The following is a 26,644-nucleotide window of genomic DNA, read 5'->3' as shown; positions in this document are numbered from 1 at the left end:
TTGAAATATCTTCTCACAATACGCATTGTTATTGTTTACCTACGTCATCATACTTTTTACGTTTTAAATTTCCCGCGCAAAAAGAAACTAATCGAGCGCGTAGTCGATATATTTTAAATTCTTGTTTGGCGACGATAAAAATGGCGCAAATAATAAACACAATTCCAAGAATAGATTTAAAAAATACATTTCAGGTCTCAGGTGTGCCTTACTGAAGACCTCACCCTTATATAATAGAATCTCTATTCCAGAGTGTCTATAAACTGCCTCAGTGGGGTCTAGATGGTAGTAGCCTGGGTGTTGGGGTAATAGACATAAACCCCAGGCCTCAGATGTGCCCAACTGATGACGCCTTTAAACAAAATCCCCTTCCACAGTGACGTAACGACTCCGTCATATCAATCGTGGTGACATCATTAATAGTGACGTCACGCCTCCTCTTCATTCACGTCAATGTTCGCGAATTTAAAATCGTCGAAGATCGCGGTGTTTACGTAGTTCTGGAACAACAAAAGATTTTTACAGTTTAGTGACGTCAAAACTGTAACAAAAGCGTGGCTGCTAAACCACCAGTAAGATTCATTCCTAATGAGTTTAACATCACGCTTACCCTGCTACTCCTCGCGTCGCACATCCGTTCGAGGGCGATAGAGAGCTGTGAGAAGGTGGGACGGTCGTAGGGTCTGTTCTTCCAACATTGGTACATCAACCCGTATCTGGATATCAAGGATTGTAACTTATTTATCCTCACATGGCGGGAAAACGACAGTAGTTATAACACGGGTGTTCTGTTCCATACACCTCGTGCCCGCTTACGAGTTACCACGTATGTAACATATTTATCCTCGCATGGCGGGGCAACGACAGTCGTTATAACACGGGTGTTCTGTTTCATACACCTCGTGCCCGCTTACAAGTTACCACGTATGTAACTTATTTATCCTCACATGGTGGGAAAACGACAGTAGTTATAACACGGGCGTTCTGTTTCATACACCTCTTGTCAGCTTACGAGTTACCACGTATGTAACATATTTATCCTCGCATGGCGGGCAACAACAGTCGTTATAACACGGGTGTTCTGTTCCATACACCTCGTGCCCGCTTACAAGTTACCACGTATGTACTTTGTGGGTTAACTGACAACTTCATTCACATAATATTTTACCACCTGTAAAAGCATGAACCGGTGTGAAACTTACACTTCGTCGTCACAGTTGAGTGGTTTTTCCATTCGATATCCAGTGGGGAGTTTCTCGTAAAGCTCAGCGCAAGACATCCCACAATAGGGGGTTCCCCCAAGGCTCACTATCTCCCACAGAAGAACACCGAACGACCAACTTTAAAAATAACAATTCTATCAGGTATTTGGTAAAGAACCAAGTTTGTCAGTAGCACGCACATTATCGACACAAAATCAACATATTCGTCATCAGCACTCATACGTCATCAGCACTCATACGTCATCAGCACTCATACGTCATCAACACTCATACGTCATCAGTACTCCAACGTCATCATAACTTCCTACGTCTTCAATACTAATACGTCATTAACACACTTATACGTTACCAAAACTTCTGCATACGTCATCTACAATATAACGTCACAAACACTCTATGTCATCGCCACACCTACGTCACGAATACCTACACGTCACTCTTGGATGTATATACATTATAGTTCAAACTCTCGATCGCCATCCACCGTATAGGCAACCTTGATACCGTCTTCTTCACGTACACCCCTTCCCCCCTGGATAAACCGAAGTCAGCTATCTTACAAACGTATCCATCACCAAGTAAAATGTTCCTGGCAGCCAAATCACGGTGGATTATCTGTGTGGTTAAACATTGGTTAACTACCAACATGGTGTTTAAAGTGTCTTAATGGTGTTATAATGACGTTTCACGTGTTTAAATGGCGTCACACTAACGTTTTACGTGTTAGATGACGTCACACTAACGTTTTACGTATTTTAATGACGTCGCAAGATGTTACAAAGCGACATTTGACAGACGTTATTACTAAATGACGTCACCTGTTTCTCACTCAAGTACGTCATCCCTTGTGTGACGTCATGAGCGAACTTTAACAGCTGGGATTGGGACAAGGATGTGTACGTTCCATTTGACCCCTCCAACCTCCTGCTTCTACGTAGGAACTGTAGCAAGGAACCGAGGGGGGCGAACTCGGTGCAGAGGTACATCACGTGGTCATGCTCGCATGCGCCCACTAGCGCAACCACGTGACGATGGTTACCGATTCGCATCATCGTGTCAACTTCGGCGAGGAAGTCGCGTTTGTCTTCCAATGTACACCCATCTGTGGTGAAGTAACGTGGTTAGTGTGTGACGCCATTGCATGTGACGTCATGGTACACTCACAATTGCTTTTTCAAACACGTAAATGAACTGTTGTTCTATCGTATACAAGATTAAAGAAACATCCCCTCACTTCGCTGTAAGTGGTTCTTGTCATATTTTACAGACAGTGATGTTATACGGTTCTGAGTAACATATTCTGTGACGTCAGGCACTCTGACGTATCAATGACGTCACACCCACCTTTTAGCATCTTCACAGCTGTCTGTATAAGCTTGTCATCCTTCTGCACCACAGCCTTCACCACCTGGCCAAAGTTACCAACCCCTAGAGGGATGTCTTCAAATAATATGTTCTCCCATGGTATTGACAACGATTCAGGGAATATCTGTGGAGTAATAATGAATGAACTAACGTTATCCTTGCATGGAAGGGCAACGACAGTCGTTACAACACGGAACAAGGACCTTACCCATAAAGAATAAAAACAAGAAATGTTATAGCGAAAATATAAGATGTTTCTATGTCACCTGGCCTGAATAGGTTGACGGTGCTCTCGAATTCCCCGATCGTAGCGAGTAGCTGGACATCAACGTAGCTGAACGTGAGTGTATACCGCCACCTTGTGACGTGGATCCAAAGGTCGATGCTCGTGTGGTGGCGGTAAGACAATCCATCTCCACACGAGGCGCTGGTGGGTTCATTCGTTTACGAGTCACACTACGACATCTAACGTAGATTTAAAGTTACACAATGAAGTATATATTCTTTGTTTACCACCAAGTGAGATGATTAAACAGGATGGAAAACATGTCCCATCTTGCCCCATCCTACTATATATGTTGTTGTTGCCAGGTGTATTATAAATGTGAAAGAGATTTCCTGGCAAACATTTGTTTTGTTTCATCTGCCATACGTCAACACATCATCAGGGTTTGTCGTTAAGTTCAAGTACACAACCTATATTTACCCCATCACCCCAACACCCAGGGTGCTACAACCCATTAGTGACCATTGGGTTAAGGCAAATATCTCCGTTAAATGTCTTGACCAAGCACACATACACCTATAACTGTAGCAGCATCGAACCCCAAACCCCCTATGACATCATACACACCTGTAATACGCAACAATGAACCCAATGACGATAACAATGAGCAATCCTCCCAATATTCCCATCCCTATCTTGAACATCATGGTTCGGTGGAAGGGAAGGTTGAGGTTGGTGTCTTCATATATGGAGGTACCATCTGGAGTGTAGCATTGTGTTAAGAGCCAGTTTCTTTAAAATTCAAACGTCAGCAGTTTTGATTAAATAATTGAATGTTCTTCCTAAATGCTTCATTTTGCTCGGTTACAAGTTACCATGTCTACAACTTTGTAGGTGATTGTAGCACTACGAAAGCATCACTACGAAATTAACTGCTAGACTTTTAAAATTACCACATAGTAACCGGAACAAGTTAACATACTGTATATACGCGTAATGTTTTACAGCGATTACACAGGAGGTATTGGGATTTAAAGCAGAGTTGACCCATAACCCAAATTTTAACACACCATTTAACAAGTCCCTTGACCGGGATTTGAACCTCACCTTTTCCTGCCTTTGTATGGAAAGTTAGAAGAGGGTTGCCCGAACTATCTCCAACGTAATTCTTGGCTATTAGTTCAACTGTGTATAATGTATTGGGCTGTAATGAGGTCAGGGATTTCTGGAATAAAAATGGATTGAATGAATGTAACTTATTATCCTCTCGTGATGAGGCAACAACAGTCATTGCACGGGGCAACGACAGTCCACGGGTGTTCTGTTTCATACACCTCCTACCAGCTTACAAGTTACCACGTATGTAACTTTGTTGGTGATTGTTTTATGTGTGACTGATAATTTGAACAACCCATAACCATAAGTGACCACTGGGTTGAAGCAATTGCCGTTAAGTGTTTTGCCCAAGGACACAAGCGCCCACAATGGTAGCAGCATCGAGCCTCGAACCAGTAACCCCCAGTTCTCATAACCTACCTTTCTTTTTTCCTGGTTTTCTAGAAGACGTATGGGACTTCCCCCTTTTTGATAATAAACAAGTTTAACAATGGTGACTCTGTATCCCCCCCTTGTGGACCAATGTATAACGGCCGACGATGACGTCACGTTTGACACTGCAGCGCCATACGGTGGTGGTGGAAGGCCTGAAATAATTTGTTGTTGTTACGATGAAGTTACTTTTACATACGTCATCCGTAAATATATTATTGCATCACAAATATTCAGATTACAACCAGACCTCAATATCAATTTTATCGAATCCTAAGATTAAGGTCAAACATGCAATTAATGGCAAACATTTTTTAATTTATTAATATTATGACACGAGTTATCTGTAAACATGGGGTTCTACTTACCCAAACTAGCGGTACGTACAGTACTTTGTATGGAGAAGCTTCCAATATTTTGTGTCTTAGCCGCCACCTTAAAGAAATACACGGTGTCTGGTTTCAATTCCTCAACCACCATCGTCAGTACGTCACCGGAAACCACCTAAACAGGAAATGATAATGTAAATATGACGTCATCAGGTTATACTTTCATAGAAGGTTTGGGATTCCTGAATGTTGGGGTAATGGGGCAACTCTGGCTTAAAACTCAGACCCCTTGGCATCCCTTATTGCAGGGCCTGACCCGAATAGAATAGGATATAAGTTCACAGGCGCCATTTTTTTAAAAAACACAGGGGAGGCAGGGATAGTTAGACACACAATTCTTTATAACAATGTATTGGTTCCTAATGTTTACTCATTAATGCAGTGCAGAAATTGACAGGTTTGGCCTGCCTACCCTGCCACCCCAGGTTTGGCGCCTATGAGTGTGTGGTCAGAGTTATAATAAACATTAAACACAAAATATTGACGACTGAAAAAGTATGAAACAGATGGCCTAAAAAAATCAATGAAAAATAGGAACTAAAATGTATAAAAACATGAATTAAAAAAAGCATGAAATAAACGACTTTTTCACGTCATGCGTCACCTTTGACCTCCAATGTTTATCATTCTGCCGAATATCATCAGTATATATGACTTCGTATTGTGTGACTTCTGTTACGTAGGGTGAGGGGGGTATTGGGAGCCATGTTACGATGACCGATTGTGGTGACGTCACTTTTACGGAGATGATTTGGGGAGATTGTAACGGAACAGTGCTCATTGTCATAACGTTTATGACATCACACCAGGGGCCCATTGTTATTGTCATTGTTCGAACACGGAAGCTGTACGATGTGTATTCATCTAAATTCTAGAAACAGGGAGTTTAATTTTAATAAATGCATAAAACAGAGACAAACGGGACAGCCGATATAGTAGGGTGGGGGAAGACGGGACACCTTTAGCCCATGATATCCAAATATCCTGGTCGTGTTTTAAACAATTAACAACGGTCTATGGGAGTCGTGAGGATACGGTTTCATAATTCTTTGAAATTTATTTGTTTACTACCAAATTGAACGAGAAAGTAAAATAAAAAGTGTCCCATCTTCCCCACCCTACTATATATACGATACCATTGTCAAAAGTTATTTTAATCTCAAACATCAATGAAGATAGTTTAGTTCCTCAAACAACATGTTTATATAACAACATCACATAAAATGACATCACGCTTAATATCATACATTTGTTCATGTTTAGACAGTTACATACCCACATGTGCTGTCATGTTAATACTCAAAGAATTTCAAATTTCAACCGATAATAATATGTATTATACCTTCACAAGCAGATTTGTCTGATTGGTCAACTCATCGATGATTGACATCCAAGGCCCCGCCCCTTTCAACACCTCGGCCTCGTAACCTCTTAGGACCCCATTGGGGTGAAGGGGGGTTTCCCATCGTAGATGGATCTCATCGGATGTGATGACGTCAGCTTGTAGGTTCAAGGGTTCGCTCGGTGCTGTAGTGATGTCATTAATAGTGATGTAATAAATGAATTCACTTATTCAACTTCTGACCATCATTATGACGTAATAAAGACTCACCATCCTCCATTGTTTGGTTGATTATGACATCACTATACGACCCCGGACCCTCGTGAGTATACGCTCGAACTTTGAAGGAATATGACGTGAACGGAACCAAATCATGGAAAGTCCATGATGACGTTTGCGATGTCGTGTTGCCGTCATACTTGAATGAGTTTGGGGAATCGTCTCCAACCTCTTCGAACATTATCTATAGGTGGGGTAAGATAGTACGATAGGTGGGGTAAGATAGTACAGTAGATTGGAGTAAGATGGTACAGTAGATTGGGGTAAGATGGTACAGTAGGGTGGGGTAAGATGGTACAGTAGATTGGGGTAAGATGGTACAGTAGGGTGGGGTAAGATGGTACAGTAGATTGGGGTAAGATGGTACAGTAGGGTGGGGTAAGATGGTACAGTAGGTGGGGTAAGATGGAACAGTAGGTGGGGTAAGATGGTTGTAGGTTCAAGTAGGTTGGGGTAAGATGGTACAGTAGGGTGGGGTAAGATGGTACAGTAGATTGGGGTAAGATGGTACAGTAGGGTGGGGTAAGATGGTACAGTAGGTTGGGGTAAGATGGAACAGTAGGTGGGGTAAGATGGTACAGTAGATTGGAGTAAGATGGTACAGTAGGTGGGGTAAGATGGTACAGTAGGGTGGGGTAAGATGGTACAGTAGATTGGGGTAAGATGGTACAGTAGGTGGGGTAAGATGGAACAGTAGGTGGGGTAAGATGGTTGTAGGTTCAAGTAGGTTGGGGTAAGATGGTACAGTAGGTTGGGGTAAGATGGAACAGTAGGTGGGGTAAGATGGTACAGCGGGTTGGGGTAAGATGGTACAGTAGGTGGGGTAAGATGGTACAGCGGGTGGGGCAAGATGGTACAGCGGGTTGGGGTAAGATGGTACAGTAGGTTGGGGTAAGATGGTACAGTAGGTGGGGTAAGATGGTACCGTAGGTGGGGTAAGATGGTACAACGGTTGGGGTAAGATAGTACAGTAGGTTGGGGTAAGATGGTACAGTAGGTTGGGGTAAAATAAGAACTATATAACAGATATTATGTGCTAACGGTATCCATCTTACCCCATAAACTAATTAGTGAATTACCAAATCACCTCGTACGAAACAATGGTGTATTGTTGGGTGTTGGATGGAGTCAACCAAGCGTAACTTAACGATGATGACGTTCGGTTGGTCATTGTGACATCAGGACCGATCGGTGTATCTATGGCAACAAGGTATATCGATGACGTAATCATGACATCGATTTTATTTAGTGATTTTTTTTTTTCACTGACAGTGTATTTGTGCCTGTAATGTTAGGTCACATGTTTTACATAATTTATAAAACACAAGTTGTTTGTTCGAATACGGTTGGTTTAATTAAACAAATGAAGCGAAACATTTGTTAATATGACATCACTATTTATTATGACATCATTAATCATGACATCACTATTTATTATGACATCATTAATCATGTCATCACTCACCCAATTCTCCCATAGTAACACGAACAGGTTTTGATATAGGGGAATCCCCCGCACAATTATACAACTTCATCCGAACTAAATACACGGCGAGTGGTTTCAGTTGTTTCACTGTGGCCGTGTTCCTGTACTGGTTCTTGGTGTTCGTTTGTTGGTAACTCTGTTGCAACATTCGCCAGTTACTGGTGCTCCAAGTGCCTGGGTTTAAAAGTAACTGTTATTGTTCAAAGCAAACCAAGTTCCCCCTAAGTTTCATTTATTATATGGGTAACCGCTGTAACAAAACATTTTTTTATCCTATAAATTGTTTAGGTATTTTACCAAATACGTTACACCAAATGGTCTATATGGGCATTACCCCAACTTAGTATCCAAGTATTAAATCATATATAATCATTAAGTATCTAACCATAACCTTAAAATACAAAGATGAGAGATCCCGGGTTCAAACCTCAACTCACCCAGCTCGCGATGAAATATCCTGTGCCCAAGAATATCTCCGTTTAGTTTATCGGTTGGGGGGATTTCCCATCGTAGAAACAGAGTGGTGTTCCCGATGGCGTAGATACTCGTAATAGTTGGGGGTAATGAGGGTTCTGTGGGTTAAAGGGGGGGAACTGTGGTTAGAGACTTGTAAGTAACTTGTAAGCGGGCGCAAGGTGTATGAAACAAAACACCCGTGTTATAACGACTGTTGTTGCCCCGCTATGCGAGGATAAATAAGTTACATACGTGGTAACTTGTAAGCGGGCACAATGTGTATGAAACAGAACACCAGTGTATATAACGACTGCCGTTGCCCCGCCATGCGAGGATAAATAAGTTACATACGTGGTAACTTATAAGCGAGCACGAGGTGTATGAAACAGAAGACCCGTGTTATAACGACTGTTGTTGTCCCGCTATGCGAGGATAAATAAGTTACATACGTGGTAACTCGTAAGCGGGCACGAGGTGTATGAAACAGAATACCCGTGTTATAACGACTGTCGTTGTCCCGCCATGCGAGGATAAATAAGTTACATACGTGGTAACTCGTAAGCGGGCACGAGGTGTATGAAACAGAACACCCGTGTTATAACGACTGTCGTTGTCCCGCCATGCGAGGATAAATAAGTTACATACGTGGTAACTCGTAAGCGGGCACGAGGTGTATGAAACAGAATACCCGTGTTATAACGACTGTCGTTGTCCCGCCATGCGAGGATAAATAAGTTACATACGTGGTAACTTGTAAGCGGGCACGAGGTGTATGAAACAGAAGATGTATGAAACACCCGTGTTATAACGACCCTACTAATGATAATAAACAAGTCACTTCATTCAACTCACTATCACAATCTGTCTCCATAGTGGCCACTGGTCCCGGCACCCCTTGCCCCGATACCCCACCTTCCCTACTTAACACTACACGCACGTTGTACTTGGTGGCCGGTTTCAACTCGGTGATGGTCACTGTATCGTTGCCTGTTAACTGTCTGTTTCAATAATACCATGTGTTGAGTTATATAGCATGTCATTAATGTTGCTATTAAAGCACGCATGTGAATGCTATATATAGAATAGAATGTGCATATACAATGTTGGGGTAATGGGCCAACTCTGGTCTAAATCCCAGGTCCTATGGCGTGCCTCACTGTAGGACCTCACCCATATAGAATAGAATGTGCATATACAATGTTGGAGTAATGGGCCAACTCTGGTCTAAATCCCAGGTCCCATGGCGTGCCTCGCTGTAAGACCTCACCCATATAGAATAGAATGTGCTTATACAATGTTGGGGTAATGGACCAACTCTGGTCTAAATCCCAGGTCCCATGGCATGCCTCGCTGTAGGACCTCACCCATATAGAATAGAACGTGCATATACAATGTTGGGGTAATGGACCAACTCTGGCCTAAATCTCAAGTCCCATGGCATGCCTCACTGTAGGACCTCACCCATATAGAATAGAACGTGCATATACAATGTTGGGGTAATGGACCAACTCTGGTCTAAATCCCAGGTCCCATGGCATGCCTCGCTGTAGGACCTCACCCATATAGAATAGAATGTACATATACAATGTTGGGGTAATGGGCCAACTCTGGTCTAAATCCCAGGTCCCATGGCATGCCTCGCTGTGGGAACTCACCCATATAGAATAGAATGTTCATATACAATGTTGGGGTAATGGGCCAACTTTGGTCTAAACCCCAGGTTCCATGGCATGCCTCACTGTAGGACCTCACCCATATAGAATAAAATGCGCATATACAATGTTGGGGTAATGAGCCAACTCTGGTCTAAATCCCAGGTCCCATGGCATGCCTCACTGTAGGACCTCACCCATATAGAATAAAATGCGCATATACAATGTTGGGGTAATGGGCCAACTCTGGTCTAAATCCCAGGTCCCATGGCATGCCTCACTGTAGGACCTCACTCATATAGAACAGAATGAAGTAAATTTAGATAAAACTTTAATAGTTTTCAAACCTTTTCGAAATTTTGAAAAATCTTTCACTTTTTTGTTTGTACCAAACTTCCCGTGCTGTGATTGGTCCATCCCCGGTGTAGTTACGACTGTTCAAACCAATCACAAGGCGTGTGGGTGACCTCGTGATGAGGTAAGGGGGGTGTAGGGGGGTGGGGAGTTCTGTACAAGGTGATAATTATCGGTAATTTAAAATTAATTAAAAAATTAGAATAAATTAAAATTAAAAAAAAGATTATTTAAAATAAACAAATAATTAAAAAAAGTTTTTCACAAATATTTTGGTGACTTTTTAAAAATAATATATTGTTTCATAAGATTTAACCCAGCAGTCTTTACATTCGTAAATTATTTACATAAACGTAATGCGGGGTAAGATGGGACACCATGTTATTAATCACTCGCCAGAAATTGTAAAATTGAAATCTTTCGTTGCTTTTCCTGCGCTGGTGGTTGCTTGGCATCGATACGGTCCGATGTATGATGTCATGATGATGTCAAATGATGATGTCGTATGCGATGATGTCATCGAGTTACGGACCGGGTAAATTTCAACGTCATTTTCACCCTGTGGGGGTCGGGTAATTAATTAATATATTTCTAATTTTACCACTCATTTATTTGACAAGAAATGGGATAAAGTAAAATGAAAAAAGAAACTATTTACTAAAGTTTTCATTTATTTATTTTTTAAATAACAAGTTTTGTGAAAAGGCAGTAACATGATAAGAAATTATAAAAACCATTCAATATTTAATTATTTCAAATATAGTTCCAATTAATAATAATCAATTAAAAGATAATTCCAACTCACCATTAATATTATTTCCCCTTGTTCAGGGAGGGGAATCCCCGTCACCGAACATTCGACCCGAACCTCTTGGTTGCGATTGATCTGTAATAATGCATGGTGTGATGTCACAATGGTATTGTGGGGTAAGATGGGATATTATAATCATAAACCATCTTACCCCAACTTGGCAAATAACAAGCTTTTTTGAACCATTTACCAGAAATAGAATGTTTGATGTGATGGGGCGAAGTTGTATTATGCATCGCATGTTCGCGGTGTAATGAAACGATCATAGTTTTTTACATTTTTCTATTTTTTAATAATTAACAACGCTCTTTTAGAATCGTGAGGATATGGTTATAAAATCCGTAAATATTCTTTGTTTAAAACAAACGGGACGACAAAGCGAATGAAAACACGAACCATCGTTTTCCCAACCTACTATGTATACTAATGTCCCATCTTCCCCCAACCTACTATATATACTAATGTCCCATCTTCCCCCAACCTACTATGTATACTAATGTCCCATCTTCCCCCAACCTACTATATATACTAATGTCCCATCTTCCCCCAACCTACTATATATACTAATGTCCCATCTTCCCCCAACCTACTACATATACTAATGTCCCATCTTCCCCCAACCTACTATATATACTAATGTCCCATCTTCCCCCAACCTACTATATATACTAATGTCCCATCTTCCCCCAACCTACTATATATACTAATGTCCCATCTTCCCCCAACCTACTATATATACTAATGTCCCATCTTCCCCCAACCGATTGTATGTATACGTGACCCATTTTACCCCACCCTACTTTATATAATTAATAAGATAACAAAACACTTTACCTGGAAAGATGGGATAGCTCGAATCGATGAAATGTTTGGAGCTCTCTCTGTTGGCAAGGCACTACCATTGTTCATTCTGTAATAATGTAACAAACATAAGTACATAGTAGGGTGGGGGGGGATGGAACACCTTTATCACATATTCACATAATATCCAAATATCCTGATCGTGTTTTAAACAATTAACAACGGTCTATGGAAGTTGTGAGGATACAGTTTTATAATTCTTTGAATATTCTTCGTTTACTACCGCATGGATATCCATCTTACCCCACAGTACAAAAAGATACTTATGACACAACAAACACACTTACTGGTTGATTATGACATCACTATTGATCTTCACGCGTGACTTGCATGACGGTCCAAACCAACCACGCATGCAAACGCAACCTCTTTGTGCGTCACAAGTACCATTGTTACGGCATAAACATCTTTGTTGACAATCTGGTCCGTATGTGTTTGGTGGACAAACTGTAAATAGGGATAAGGGGTTGTTATATTTGTTATAAAACTTATTTTAAAATAATTTCCACAGATCGTAACATTGATCCAACCCAGTGGTCACTAATGGATTGTCCAAATTGTCGGCTATACAGATAAACGATCGCCCGCAAAGTTACACACGTGGTAACTTGTAAGCGGGCACGAGGTGTATGAAACAGAACACCCGTGTTATAACGACTGTAGATAAGCCACAGTCAATCTACCATAGTGTTTCATCATATGCAACAAGGGTTCATACCTTCATCACAATTAGCTCCCCTCCACCCTGTAGCACAGTGACATCCAGTGGTCAGGCACATCTGGACTCCACGGCATGTGACGTCATTAGTGACGTCATCACAACTTAACGTACAATTGACACCGAAGCGATTCGACGGGCAAGCTGTAATAATTGTGATTATGATGTCATATTCAGATAACAATGGATGTTATAACTATGAAACAGATCGCGTTCGTGTTTGTTAAGACCTTTTATACGTCTTATAATACATAGAGTACTGTGGGGTAAGATGGGATACCGTTAGCACGAAAATCCCATATTTCCTGATTGTTTAAAACAACCAACAACGCTCTTTTAGGGTCCAGGAAACGGTTATATATTTCTGTAAATAGTATCTGATTACTACTAAATGTGGGGGGGGAGGGAAATACAGTGCAACGTGTACCATCTTACCCCACAGTCCACACTACTATATAAACACCTGGCAACAACAACATCTACGCATTAATGTCACATACATTGATACATAAATATATTAATATATCATTTATACCTCGTTCACAATGACGACCGTAGAATCCGATTGGGCAATCACATTCGCCACTGGAGGCGCTACACACCCCACCATTATTGCACACAATGCATGGGCGGGAACAGTTCAAAGACCACGTGTTTAACGGACAATCTGTTCGGTAGTAACACAGGTTAACAGGTGAATATATTAGTAATATGAATTAATAATCAATTATATTTGTTGTATAGTAGGATGGGGTAAGATGGGACGCGTTTGGGGTAAGATGGGACACGTATCATTCTCTTTACTTACCATATTTGATTGTAAACAAGGAATGTTTTAAGAATTCAATTCACACGACCGTAAAGACGGGAAGTGACGTTCAACCGGCATTATATGACACGCTTATTGATAAATAAAATACAAAACTTAAGTGTAAGTGACAGTACAATGTAGTAAAAACACCGTAAAACAACAGTGATTATAACTTATTATAATATTTATTCAATAAAAGGTGTGACCGTTACACCTTGCAGACAATATATTGCGATAAACCGCTTAGGTAACGTTATAATAAGAAATTAACATGTGACGTCACAGTCAACCAGTGTGACGTCACAATCCACTCACCCCTCACGTATAGTCGTGTAGCGGCCGAATAATAATAAGGTTGTCCAGATAATCGGGCCATGTAGATGCCTGCGTCGTGTTTTGTAACGTTTTTGATGACGAGGGCTCTACCCCCGTTTTCCGCCTGTATGCAAATTATATAAACAAGAGAGCTAAGCTTTAATGAATGGGCACGTTAAATTATCACTATTCGACGAAAATAGACGCGTTTGGCAACTACGTGCCCAATTATACAAATTCGGTAAACTAAATATAATCCCACCGTCCAAATCCTAGGGTCGTTCTCGTCCAATGGGCGGCCGTCTTTTAACCACGTGGTCTTTCTCGGGGTAGATGCGGTGGTGACGTCATTAGATGATGACGTCACGGGCAACATTCGTATCACGACATTGCCACCAAGAAGCGCTGTTTTAGTGGCGGCTTCCGGTCGCAGTAGACCTGAGTTGTATGAAAGAAATATATTTGGGTGAAGTTTAGAAAAAAATAATTTTATTAGAAAAAAATCGGTGGAAAAGTCGAAAAAAAATCGGGGAAACGTCGAGAATGCCTTTCCCCCTTAGTCGTCCTTTGTTCCCCACATAGCGTTACTAACGCGCTAGACGTAAAGGTCGAAGTAGTTTTTACGTACCTATTAAAGTCGTTATAACTGTAGCCTTGGCGAGAAAAAAAAGTCAACCAAATACCAACAAGAGCAACTGTCCGACGAAAAAAAGTTATATGACCACTTACTTGCCCAACAACTAACCTTTTTCGCTCATTTTAAAAGCTCGTACTTCCTCCAAATTCCTCCCACAAATAAACTCCCCCGTTGCCACCAATGGGTTATAATGCCAACTATATAACATTCCCTGCCTGTTAAATGCTGGCCGTTGCAGTGCCTGTAATATAAAGTGTATATAACGTATTATAGTGCTGTGGGGTAAGATGGGATACCGTTAGCAGCTAAATCCCATATTTCCTAATCGTATTTTTAACATTCAACAACGCTCTTTTAGAGGCGTGGGGTTACGGCTAAATAATTCTGTAAATATTCTTTGTTTACTACCAAATGGGACAATAAAAGTTCAAAATAAAATACCCTGATACTGGTTTTCGATCTCCACGGAAACGCCCTCCGGAGGCCGAGTTGTGAGCGTGTGGAGTTCCGCATGAGGTCGGTACAGAGCATGTACGTTGAACGAGTGTTGCCGGATATTGGGGTGAAATTGATTAACAGTAATCGACCTGGAAACACTGAGTTTAGTAAAGCGATTAGGTGATGAGTTGTCCAGATTATCAGTCAAACAAAAATCATTCACAAAGTTACATGCGTGGTAACTCTTATGAAACAGAACACGCGTGTTATAACGACTGTCGTTGCCCCGCCATGCGAGGATAATAGGTTACATACGCGGTAATTCGTAAGCGGGCACGAGGTGTATGAAACAGAACACCCGTGTTATAACGACTGTCGTTGCCCTGCCATGCGAGGATAAATAAGTTACATACGTGGTAACTCGTAAGCGGGCACAAGGTGTATGAAACAGAACACCTGTGTTATAACGACTGTTGTTGTAAGTATATGCTGAAATATTCAATACGTAACAGATAAAAGTCTAACTGATAGTTCACCATTAGATATTTATTTCGCCTCTTCTCTTAGTCTTAATGGAATTGTTACGCAATATATGTATATATGCTAATGCTAATACGCGCGGTAATAAAAATTCTTTTTCGCGTTTCGCATTTTCTAACTTGGCAAACCACGTATGTATATTTGTGAGCATTTTTGAGTCGTGTCCAAAATGTGTTCCAATTTACAAAACTTAAGAATAAAGACATTTTTTTAAAAAAATACTACAGTATAACAGTATACTGATAAAGTAGAACGGGGAAGATGGGACACTTTTTACTCTGTTTTCTCGTTCCATTTGGTAGTAAAAAAAGACATTCAAAGAAATATAAACCGTATCCTCACAACTCCCACAGACCGTTGTTAATTGTTTAAAACACGATCAGGATATTTGGATATTATGTGCTAAAAGTGTCCCATCTTCCTCCACACTAGTTCATAACAGAGTATTATTTCCCATTTTCCCAGCCAGACAAATACAAAGCGATTAAAGCTTTAATCATCGATAATTAATAAAAACCGGAACAAATAACAATGGATTACTTCCTACGTCACAATCGTATGCGGAAGTTGAGTAATTGACCAATCAGTGAAGCTGACAGAGTCACGTGTTACGAGTCAAATATACGTCACAATCCTCATAGTGACAAACAATGGTAAATTATAACATCACAATAAAATACAATCGACTCACCTTGGGAGTTCAAAACTTGGACAAAAATTATCAGAAAAATTTTACAAAACATTTTACACAAATATCTGCCTGTGGGATGTCAATAAATAAGTCCTATGCGGCTGTCGGCCCCTTTACTCGCCTGCCAAGCTCTATAAACCTCATTGTCACGAAACAATGAAGAAACAATGCATGCAGCTGATGAACCAAGAATAACTGAACCCAATATTCCAAGGTATCGTCTCGAAACTTGTGAGAAAGTTTGTTTCTCATTCAAATTATCCAAGAATTTCCGACGTTTTCGAGACGTCACCTCGAAACTACTTCCTGTTGTTCACCGGCATTGCTTTATGACGTCATAACAGCTCGTTGTTTCATTACGCGACAAACGCGAAGTTAATTCTGTAATGTTTCTCAGGTATTCTAGAACCGAAAGATCGCGAGCCGCTATTATGACGTCAGAAGTAACCGTGGTAACGACGCGACAGAAACCGGAAGTGCGTCATAATGGAAAAATTCTCACGGAGCATTCTAGAATAACTACGACGCTGTTACATCCTTCCCACTTTACTCCCTCGACTAAATTTCTTCTAGTGTTTTCCGTTAAATACGGGTTCGAGGCTCGATGCTGCTACCATTGTGGGCGTTTGTGGTCACTAATGAGTTGCCCATATTGTCTGCCCTACAGTAAAAACACCCACAAAGTTACACACGTGGTAACTCGTAAGCGGGCACGAGGTGTATGAAACAGAACACCCATGTTATAACGACTGTCCTTGCCCCGTCATGCAAGGAAAAATAAGTTTCATTCATTCATCTAGATTAAAACTCCTACAGTGCTGGCAGTTATTTATTTCATAACATAATCAAACAATAGAAACCCAGTGTTTCCAAATAAAAAATATTTAAAATACGAACGTGCAACACTGCTCAGCTATTGAACATAAGACATAGAAACATCATATATTTCATGCGGGGCAAGATGGTTTATATACTTAACGAACCTAATCGCCCCACTGTCCCGATACGCCACGGATAAATTGTTCGAACTCGGCACAATTGTAAGTAACTGTAATAATAGAAACAATATATAAACTGGAAAAAAAAAAAAAAATCTGCATCCACCAAATCCAGTCATGAAAAAAATTCAATCTCAATTCCACATTTTGTTTGAAACCGTCCTAACTGTACATTAAGATTAAACCAAGGTTTGAAGTTTTTTTACCAAAAAAAAACATGATCAGCAAAAACATTCGGTAGCCAGTCCTATATCCTTATGGTTAGAAACCCGTTTAATATTTATATATATTTTGTTGCCATTATTAAAAAAAATTAATGCCTTTTTTTATCCTGATTATCTGGCAACACTAGGAAATATTAAACTTGCCAATTTTAAAATTCTATCTGGCAACACTTATTAAATAATAAACCGGCAACACTGACCTCCTCGTCTTCATTGTCAGCGATATACGACAAACAACCCCCATTGTCTTCACACCAATCTAAACAATAGAGTGTATGATGTAATAATGAAGTTGTAATTATGACATCATATAGTGATGTTCTATTCTATATGGGTGAGGTCCTACAGTGAGACACGCCATGGGACCTGGGATTTAGGCCAGAGTTGGCCATTACCCCAACATTGTATATGCACATTCTATTCTATATGGGTGAGGTCCTACAGTGAGGTATGTCATGGGATCTCTGATTTAGACCAAAGTTGGCCCATTACTCCAACATTGTATATGCACATTCTATTCTATATGGGTGAGGCCCTACAGTGAGGCATGCCATGGAACCTGGGGTTTAGACCAGAGTCGGCCCATTACCCCAACATTGTATATGCACATTCTATTCTATATGGGTGAGGTCCTACAGTGAGGCACGCCATGGGACCTGGGGTTTAGACCAGAGTCGGCCCATTACCCCAACATTGTATATGCACATTCTATTCTATATGGGTGAGGTCCTACAGTGAGGCACGCCATGGGACCTGGGATTTAGGCCAGAGTTGGCCATTACTCCAACATTGTATATGCACATTCTATTCTATATGGGTGAGGTCCTACAGTGAGGCACGCCATGGGACCTGGGGTTTAAACCAGAGTCGGCCCATTACCCCAACATTGTATATGCACATTCTATTCTATATGGGTGAGGTCCTACAGTGAGGCACGCCATGGGACCTGGGATTTAGACCAAAGTTGGCCCATTACCCCAACATTGTATATGCACATTCTATTCTATATGGGTGAGGTCCTACAGTGAGGCACGCCATGGGACCTGGGATTTAGACCAAAGTTGGCCCATTACCCCAACATTGTATATGCACATTCTATTCTATATGGGTGAGGTCCTACAGTGAGGCACGCCATGGGACCTGGGATTTAGGCCAGAGTTGGCCATTACTCCAACATTGTATATGCACATTCTATTCTATATGGGTGAGGTCCTACAGTGAGGCACGCCATGGGACCTGGGATTTAGGCCAGAGTTGGCCATTACTCCAACATTGTATATGCACATTCTATTCTATATGGGTGAGGTCCTACAGTGAGGCACGCCATGGGACTTGGGATTTAGACCAAAGTTGGCCCATTACCCCAACATTGTATATGCACATTCTATTCTATATGGGTGAGGTCCTACAGTGAGGCACGCCATGGGACCTGGGATTTAGACCAAAGTTGGCCCATTACCCCAACATTGTATATGCACATTCTATTCTATATGGGTGAGGTCCTACAGTGAGGCATGCCATGGGACCTGGGATTTAGGCCAGAGTTGGTTCATTACCCCAACATTGTATATGCACATTCTATTCTATATGGGTGAGGTCCTACAGTGAGGCATGCCATGGGACCTGGGATTTAGACCAGAGTTGGCCCATTACCCCAACATTGTATATGCACATTCTATTCTATATGGGTGAGGTCCTACAGTGAGGCATGCCATGGGACCTGGGATTTAGGCCAGAGTTGGTTCATTACCCCAACATTGTATATGCACATTCTATTCTATATGGGTGAGGTCCTACAGTGAGGCATGCCATGGGACCTGGGATTTAGGCCAGAGTTGGACCATTACCCCAACATTGTATATGTACATTCTATTCTATATGGGTGAGGTCCTACAGTGAGGCACGCCATGGGACCTGGGATTTAGACCAAAGTTGGTTCATTAACAACGAATCAAGCGCTTATGACGGCCATTGTGTAGACAAAAGTGACAATAAGAAACATTATGACATCACAAACCTCCGACGTTAAGAAACAGATTGACGTCCAATGAAAACTCTCCACGTTCGTAATCGTTGTCGCGCAACAATCGGTAACTTCCTTTCTCCCAACGGCGGACCTCGAACCTGGGAACAATAGTCGTGTGAATTGCTACAATCTAAAGTTGGTACCCATCTATAACAAGTTAAAAACAGTTAAAAAAGTCTAAATTTACCACGAGATAAACCATTAACGCAATTTATTCGCTACTGCGACAGAAAACTTGGCACAACTACTAACAGCTTTCTATTCAAAGCCTCACATTTCTTTAACTTAAACTATGATATCATATCCTCAAAAACAAGCATGCAGTAAACTGCCGTGGTAGGTTGAGCTTCCATGGCAATTATACTGTGGTGGTGTTACGAGGTGAATTTCATCGGTTTAAACCACACGCTACAACAGCTCAACAGTTCAACAATGGGAACAAACAAGTTGTGTTTATTCATACAACCCATGTTCCCATCGTTACATCAGCTCGACAGCGAGCACGAGGTACCTGCAAGTCGAGTACGTCCCTGGTACCAGCCCCTCATCGAGTTTCTGTCGTTTCCCGTTTGTTTCCTCGTCGTCATCGTCCGAATCGATTGTCATTGGGTGAAACGATAATCCTGGTTGTGATGTCATAGTTGAAGAAATGATGTCATAGTTGAAGTAATGATGTCATAGTTGAAGTAATGATTATTATGATGTCATAGTTAGTATGGTGATAGAACTACTTTAAATCAGATAAATTTTTTAAATATTTTTAAGTATCTAATGGAATATAAATAAATACAAATAATATAATTTTTTATTTATCTTCTCTTCTAATACGATAGCGAAGATCAAATTAATTAAAAACAACGAAGGTAATTAACAAAAAAACACAGTGATTAAAACACGCTACTGTAAGACTACTTGGGGGAAATTGTCAAGAATGGTAGACTTGAACATAATTTAAAATTTTGTTCCAAAAACTAAACATTAAAAATCACCTGTTACGTTTGAAAGAAACAAAAACATTTCCTCGGAATGAAACAATTGAATTATATCGCGAACAATTGTCATTGATGATGTCATAGAGGGATCTTCGTTAGTCGCGGTTGGTTGATCATTCATAGAAATCTTTAATTTATGGTAAAACTGTTTGCTCGGTGGTCCGCAGGTTTCCCATAATTCCTTGCGGTTTCGTAGAAATTTAACCGCGTCACAAAGGGCGTTGTATTTTTCTTGCTGAGTCATAAAGGTTGGGTTTTTAAAATTTCGCGATTAAATTGTTTTAATTTATAAAATTGGCGATAAAATAGATAAATCAAATTAATTAAAACAACAAAAAAAGGTATTTAAATATTTGAAAACAAAAGTGTTATGAATGAATGAATGTAACTTACTTTATCCTCGCGTGGCCGGAAAACGACAGTCGTTATCACACGGGTTTAACACCTCGTGCCAGCTTACGAGTTACCATGTATGTTACTTTGTGAGTGATTATTTTTTTGGGGATTTTTTATTTTTTTATGTATGGCTGATAATTTGGACAACCCATTAGTGACCACTGGGTTGGAACAATTGCCGTTAAGTGTCTTGCCCAAGGACATATACGCCCACAATGGTAGCAGCGACGAGCCTTGAACCCATTACCTCTGGGTTACAGGTAGGGATGCACATTACAGAATAATTAGGTATTCTAGGATATCCTAGAATACTTTAATTCGAATCTAGAATTCCGAATCTAGAATTTCGAATCTTTTTATATTTATAGGAAAAAAAATTTTAACCACAAAAGTCAGTTTATTGACCCTTTCATAGCAGCCTTGTTGGATCTTGAGTTGTAAAATGATCAGAAATTGTACTATTGGGTAGTTTTTGCGTCATGAAACGTATAGCAGGCTATGAAAAGACGTTACGAAACGTTTACTCTCGAAAGTCCCACAAACACAAAAATATTTTTTTTCAAAATTAATAACTTTCAAAAATTGTTAATATAGTATATGAGATGACGTGTAATGACGTCATTAAACAGAATACCGAATCCCGTAATAAGATTCGAATACAAAAGGATTCGAATCTCATGGATTCGAAATTCTGTAATGTGCATCCCTAGTTACAGGCAGGCGCGCTAACCACTATGCCACGGCGCCGGTCGAAAGTATGACATAATAAATATGAAATAAACGATTAACAAACCAATAAAAAGTTGTTCAATTGAATTTCTGAATCTTCGGTGAATTGTTCTTGTATCGTGGCTTGTGTTCCAATGTTGAGGTAAGATGGATCCAACCATTCTGGGAGTAACGGGGTGTTCTGGGGTAAATGGGGTGTTATTGTCAAGTCGTTTTGTTAATGAACATTTTGTTGATTGAGTTAAAATAAAACAGACAAAAAAGGAATGTAATAGTAAAATGAGTTAGATTTACTCATTTATACACCTCGTGCTCGCTGTCGAGTTACATTCAATAAAACGATATATCACCTCGTTCGATGGCACGTAATGGTTCATTGGTGGCATGGCGTCTGTCACTCGTGGAGGTCGTGGCTTCGTGGGGCCGTGAAACCAACCCGTGAGTGACAATCGCGTCTTTGATGATGTAACAATCTCCTGCACCTGTGATGTAATAATCGTTATTGTGATATCATATTATTTTATTGTTTTTTTTTAGCGTAGCAAGGCAATGACAGTAGTTATAACACAGGTGTTCTGTTTCATACACCTCATGTTCGCTTACCAGTTACCACGTACGTAACTTTGTGGGTGATTTTTTTTCTGTATGGCTGATAATTTGGACAACTCATTAGTGACCACTGGGTGGGGCAATTGTCGTTAAGTGTCTTGCCAAAGAACACATACGCCCACAATGGTAGCAGCAACGAGCCTCGGACCTGTTTCTTTAGACTACAAGCACTCCACACCGTCGGTAATTTAGGTTGGTTATTTATTTAGTTAATACAAAGTAAACTAATCTTAACAATCCCACCTGGTGGAAAGAAGTTGGGCAAACTTCGAATAAAACCAAAGAATTAAAAGTTGGGACGATCGAGCGAACCACAGAGGTGGGATCATATATGGCTGTAATAAAAACTTTGTTAAAAATATACTTTGAAAAATTTAGTAAAAAAATTTTTAAAAAAGTTTAAAAACAATTCAAAAATTTAAAATAAAATTTTAAATATATATTAATAATTAATTGATTAATCTTACTTGTTCCATTATTTTCAAACTGTTTTGAATCAAAAAGTTGAAGTGCCCCGCCCTCTTCCATCGACCAATCCGGTGTCAGATAATAAACGTAAGCGACTCGGCGAAATTCAAGCTCGTCATCATGACAAAGCAAATAATCTGCAATGTCATAACAAGGTTTGTTTGTGAAAAGTTTAATAGACCAAAAATGAAAATATACTTATTTTATTAATATATATTTTACTAATCTGTGATGCTTTAATAAGAATGAGTTGTGAATGGCTAAAGTTATAAACATTATTAAGTTTTGATATATTTTAATGTATAAATGTAACTTCTAACGACAGCAATTGCTGTTAATTGCCAAAGGACACATCCGCCAACAATGTATGTAACTTTGTGGGTGATTGTTCTACTGTATCACAATTTAGACAACCCATTAGTGACCACTGGGTTGTAACAATTGCTGTTAAGTGTCTTGCCCAAGGACAAATATGCCCACAATGGTAGCAGCATCGAGTCTTGAACCTATTACCTCTGGTTAAGATACAAGCAGTCTACCAGTAAGCTAGCATATTTCTATTAAACACCAATCACCTGTGTCTGAATACTGAGCGCAAAACATGTCGACGTCATCGTTAAGTTCGATTGAAGTGACCTCACGTAACCACGGCAACAACTTCTTACGCAGCAGGGATGTAAAGTGAGGGAGGAGATTGGAAATGGGGTTGAGGGTTTCTGGGGGTTTTGGAAATTATTGTGTTATTACAAATATAAAAAGTCTTTTTTATCCCTTTGAACATTTGAACATGGTAGCAGAGATTAGTTAAATCAAATACCGACTAACAAGGTATTTTACACAATGCTGTTATTACATTTATAAACGTTTATATTTTTGTATATGATATATTGGCTAAATACTAAATGGGGTACAGGAATTACCTGTTGTTGGGTCATAGGTTTTATACAAGCAAGCAGAGCCAAAGTATATTTGCACAGAGGAAATGTATTGGAGATTACAGTGATGTTAAATTTACTCGCAAATTAATAAGTAATGGATACAACAGATGTAGCTAAGGGGTGGCTTAAAAAACTTTTTTATTTTGCTGCCTGGTGTCTATACAAACAAGCAGAGCCAAAGTATATTGCATTCACCACATTAATCATTGAGGTTCCCTATGTTTGACAACTATGAGTGTAACTGTATTTTAACAATGTCACCCCAGATTTTACCCTGCTGTTAGGTGTCTATACAAACAAGCAGAGCCTTACTATACTTTAAAATTGTCACCCCGGATTTTTTAGAATTAGTAAATTGCGACACTTATATTTACAAACAAGTTCAACTGTTCATGTTCACCCCCTTTATCTTCAGGTTTCCCAACAAGTTCAGATGTTTGCGAGAATTTATAAAGATCGTTCGATTTTGGGGTGAAGCTTAATTTAAGTAATTGTTGTCGAAGCTGGGCGACAAACTCATTGGCTGGATCTGTGAGAATATGGTTGTTTAGTTATTTGTATATAATATAATATATATATATTAGGGTGGAGGAAGATGGGACAACTTTAACACATACTATCCAAAAAGCCTGATCGTGTTTTAAACAATTAACAACGGTCTGTGGAAGTCGTAAGAATACGGTTTTATAATTCATTGAATGTTCTTTGTTTACTACCAAATGGAAAGAGAAAACAAAACGAAAAGGTGTCCCATCTTTCCCCACCCTACTATATGTATAATATATAACAGATGTAATGTGCTATCGCCTATCGGTATAGGAGTAATATAATAGCAGACTTTGTAAAAGATTATGTAACATGTTGATTGTATTTATTTGTATCCACGGTACAATATATATGTATAATATAACATATATAATGTGCTATAGGTATAATATATATATATGTAAATACATAGATAGCAGACTTTGTGAAACATTATGTAGCTGAGTTCTAAAAGTTCTAAAAGGGTTATATATTGTGTGATGATGGTACTTAGGCACCAAAGTTTAAAACGCAGGGGGGAGGTAGGGTGGTTAGAAGCCATTCTACTAAACAAAGTGTAGTGGTGAAGTGGGTTCTGGGGTTAAAGGGGGCATGGTAGCTATCTATTGGACACTAGTGTATACATACGAACAAACTTTAAACACAGGGGAGACAGGGATAGTTAGACACACAAGCCTGTGAAACAAATCTAACTTATTGGTTGTAATGTTTACTGATTATTGTTGTTGTGTATTAAATCCACAGTTGGATTGTCTACCTTGAACATAACCAGAGATTAAAAAGCCGATAATATAGAGGGTTAGGGAAGTTCTATTCTATACATCTACCATTGTTTGTTGGCAAACAAAGAAAGTCCTTTATGACACAATAAGGGAACGGGAAAGAAGAACAATCAATTATGTCCTGGGTTCCGGAATCTGGAAAACAATGAAATTATTTTGTTACAAAGAATATCTAAGTATAGATAGTGTGGTGGAGTGGTTAACCCAGAAGTTACAGGTTCAAGGCTCTAATGGGTTGTCCCAACGTCACGTCAGGAAACGTCGCTTGTGTCCGCCATTACGGAGCCCACAGAGCGTGAATCGCCCATACAAATACATGGTCGGCATGTGTTTATTTGGTTCTTGTAAGCTAAACAAAGCTCGGAAACACGTATAGCTGTTGTTTTATCATTTAAAATATAATTTCTAATATAAATCTTGTTATACAATATTAAATCTAGGAATTAATGTGGAGTAAATTAGTATCTTGACTGGTTTTCAGCGTACAGTATGGTTTAACAGGGTACTTTACGTTGGCGATTAAGACTAGCAGCAATCAGCTAGTTTACATAACAGTATATGATCATACCTACGAATCTACAGAGCCATTCTTTACTACATTTATAACCCAACATGAGTGGACATGCAGCTCCAAACTGCTTAAGTACTAGCACATAAGGTGTTCGCGATTTCCGATTTCATAAAGACCCGAAACGCAGAGAAGGCCGCTTATTAATTCAAGCATAGGACCCAGTTGTAAATAGCCACCATGTACGGTGTACAACACTTAACAACATCAAGCAGACATACCTATATTTTTATTCTTTCGTTGAAAAACGTTTTCGATATTTTTCTTAACTTTCTCATCTTGCATTACATTATTAAGCTGAGGTTTGTAAACATTTTGTGGCAACTTCAACAATTTGCCGCTCGCCATTTTTTACACACGTGATCAAAAACTCCCTAAACCAAAATCATAACATTTCGCCGGATAGAAATCATAAATCCCGTTTTTTTAGGCACGAGAGGGGGGAATTTAGTGCTGGTTTAATTTAATTCAAAATACACTATGGCATAGCTCGCCTTGGTATAAAAAGAACAAACAAAGAAATATCGACACCCAGCGTTGTTCAGCGCAAGTCAGCGTAGATATTTCTTTGTCTGTTCTTTTAAGCGGCGTTTACACTTCAGCGTAGCTCGCCATGGTGTAAAAAGAACAAACAAAGAAATATCTACACCTAGCGTTGTTCAGCGCATAGCCCACCAAAATTCATTAACGGAATTAGCACCATTGTTAAAAGACAATTGCTATTATGACGTGTTAATTAGCCAGCTGTTGTAGTGTCTTTAACTCCAAGGCATCGAAAACGAAATTTAGTTGAGTTCAATCAGTTATTGGGCGTTTATATCCTTGTGGGTGGGAGCTCATATCATCAACAGTTGAGTTGCTGAAGCTATTGCAGTGTGTAGATAAGCAGACGGTGTTTAAAAATAGGCGGTGGTCGGTAAGTGTATGGTACTGTCAGCGTATAAGTGTAAAATTGTTAACACATAGTATTTTCTAACTATGTTTTAAACAATTAATAGCGAAAAAGCGAAAAACAAACAACAAAACGCGGCAGTGTGCATGGGGCTATATATAGGGGTGGGGGGAGATGGTACAACCGTCTCTGGGAGTCGTGAGGATACGGTTTTATAATTTTTTGAAATATTCTTTGTTTACTACTAAATGTGACAAGAAAATAGAACGAAAAGGTGTCCCAACACCGTTTCTCGTCCCATTTGGAAGTAAACGAAGAACATTTAAAGAATTAT

The 26,644-nt window shown here is 39.8% G+C and overlaps 2 protein-coding genes across 3 annotated transcripts; both read right to left on the bottom strand.

Annotated features, from left to right (window-relative positions):
- Positions 1-91: 91 nt before the first annotated feature.
- On the bottom strand, positions 92-16,816 carry LOC149736177 (tyrosine-protein kinase receptor Tie-1-like). Its single transcript, XM_089878997.1, has 30 exons — positions 16,143-16,816; positions 14,915-15,060; positions 14,582-14,714; positions 14,099-14,274; positions 13,837-13,960; positions 13,246-13,377; positions 12,711-12,854; positions 12,280-12,439; positions 11,966-12,041; positions 11,126-11,206; positions 10,717-10,879; positions 10,314-10,473; positions 9,167-9,312; positions 8,296-8,430; positions 7,838-8,032; positions 7,460-7,569; positions 6,364-6,556; positions 6,094-6,278; positions 5,356-5,622; positions 4,731-4,866; positions 4,351-4,517; positions 3,922-4,039; positions 3,442-3,574; positions 2,855-3,053; positions 2,568-2,712; positions 2,042-2,325; positions 1,654-1,838; positions 1,203-1,340; positions 611-716; positions 92-500 (listed from the first exon to the last, which is right to left on the bottom strand). The coding sequence occupies exons 1-30, from the start codon at positions 16,192-16,194 to the stop codon at positions 429-431; spliced, it is 4,461 nt and encodes a 1,486-aa protein (XP_089735123.1). The 5' UTR covers positions 16,195-16,816; the 3' UTR covers positions 92-428.
- Positions 16,817-16,953: 137 nt separating this feature from the next.
- Positions 16,954-25,806, bottom strand: LOC149736176 (prolyl 3-hydroxylase OGFOD1-like). 2 transcript variants are annotated; one of them, XM_089879054.1, is made up of 13 exons: positions 25,640-25,806; positions 24,896-24,985; positions 23,923-24,051; positions 23,160-23,300; positions 22,584-22,721; positions 22,360-22,451; positions 21,858-21,989; positions 21,572-21,688; positions 20,380-20,617; positions 19,902-20,013; positions 19,382-19,488; positions 17,565-17,623; positions 16,954-17,190 (listed from the first exon to the last, which is right to left on the bottom strand). In XM_089879054.1, the coding sequence occupies exons 1-13, from the start codon at positions 25,764-25,766 to the stop codon at positions 17,056-17,058; spliced, it is 1,617 nt and encodes a 538-aa protein (XP_089735180.1). In that variant the 5' UTR covers positions 25,767-25,806; the 3' UTR covers positions 16,954-17,055. The 2 variants fall into 2 exon arrangements, with proteins under 2 accessions (XP_089735180.1, XP_089735181.1); XM_089879055.1 differs by lacking the exon at positions 25,640-25,806 and adding an exon at positions 25,419-25,554.
- Positions 25,807-26,644: the final 838 nt, after the last annotated feature.

The sequence above is a fragment of the Ciona robusta genome, chromosome 5 (assembly GCF_009617815.1).
Source record: "Ciona robusta chromosome 5, ASM961781v2".
Lineage (NCBI taxonomy): Eukaryota > Metazoa > Chordata > Ascidiacea > Phlebobranchia > Cionidae > Ciona > Ciona robusta.
This window is presented reverse-complemented; position numbering and strand designations above follow the sequence as displayed.

Bases quoted from the DNA above. Each gene is read 5' to 3' on its own strand.
- LOC149736177 (XM_089878997.1), bottom strand. From the start codon at position 16,194: ATGTTTTGTAAAATTTTTCTGATAATTTTTGTCCAAGTTTTGAACTCC. The intron at 13,961-14,098 runs GTGGGATTATAT...ATTTGCATACAG, and splicing joins ACGACCCTAGGATTTGGACG to GCGGAAAACGGGGGTAGAGC. The intron at 717-1,202 runs GTAAGTTTCACA...CTTGATATCCAG, and splicing joins CTCAACTGTGACGACGAAGT to ATACGGGTTGATGTACCAAT.
- LOC149736176 (XM_089879054.1), bottom strand. From the start codon at position 25,766: ATGGCGAGCGGCAAATTGTTGAAGTTGCCACAAAATGTTTACAAACCT. The intron at 21,990-22,359 runs GTGGGATTGTTA...ATTACATCACAG, and splicing joins GCCCAACTTCTTTCCACCAG to GTGCAGGAGATTGTTACATC. The intron at 20,014-20,379 runs GTGATTTTTAAT...CATCACAACCAG, and splicing joins GTTTCTTTCAAACGTAACAG to GATTATCGTTTCACCCAATG.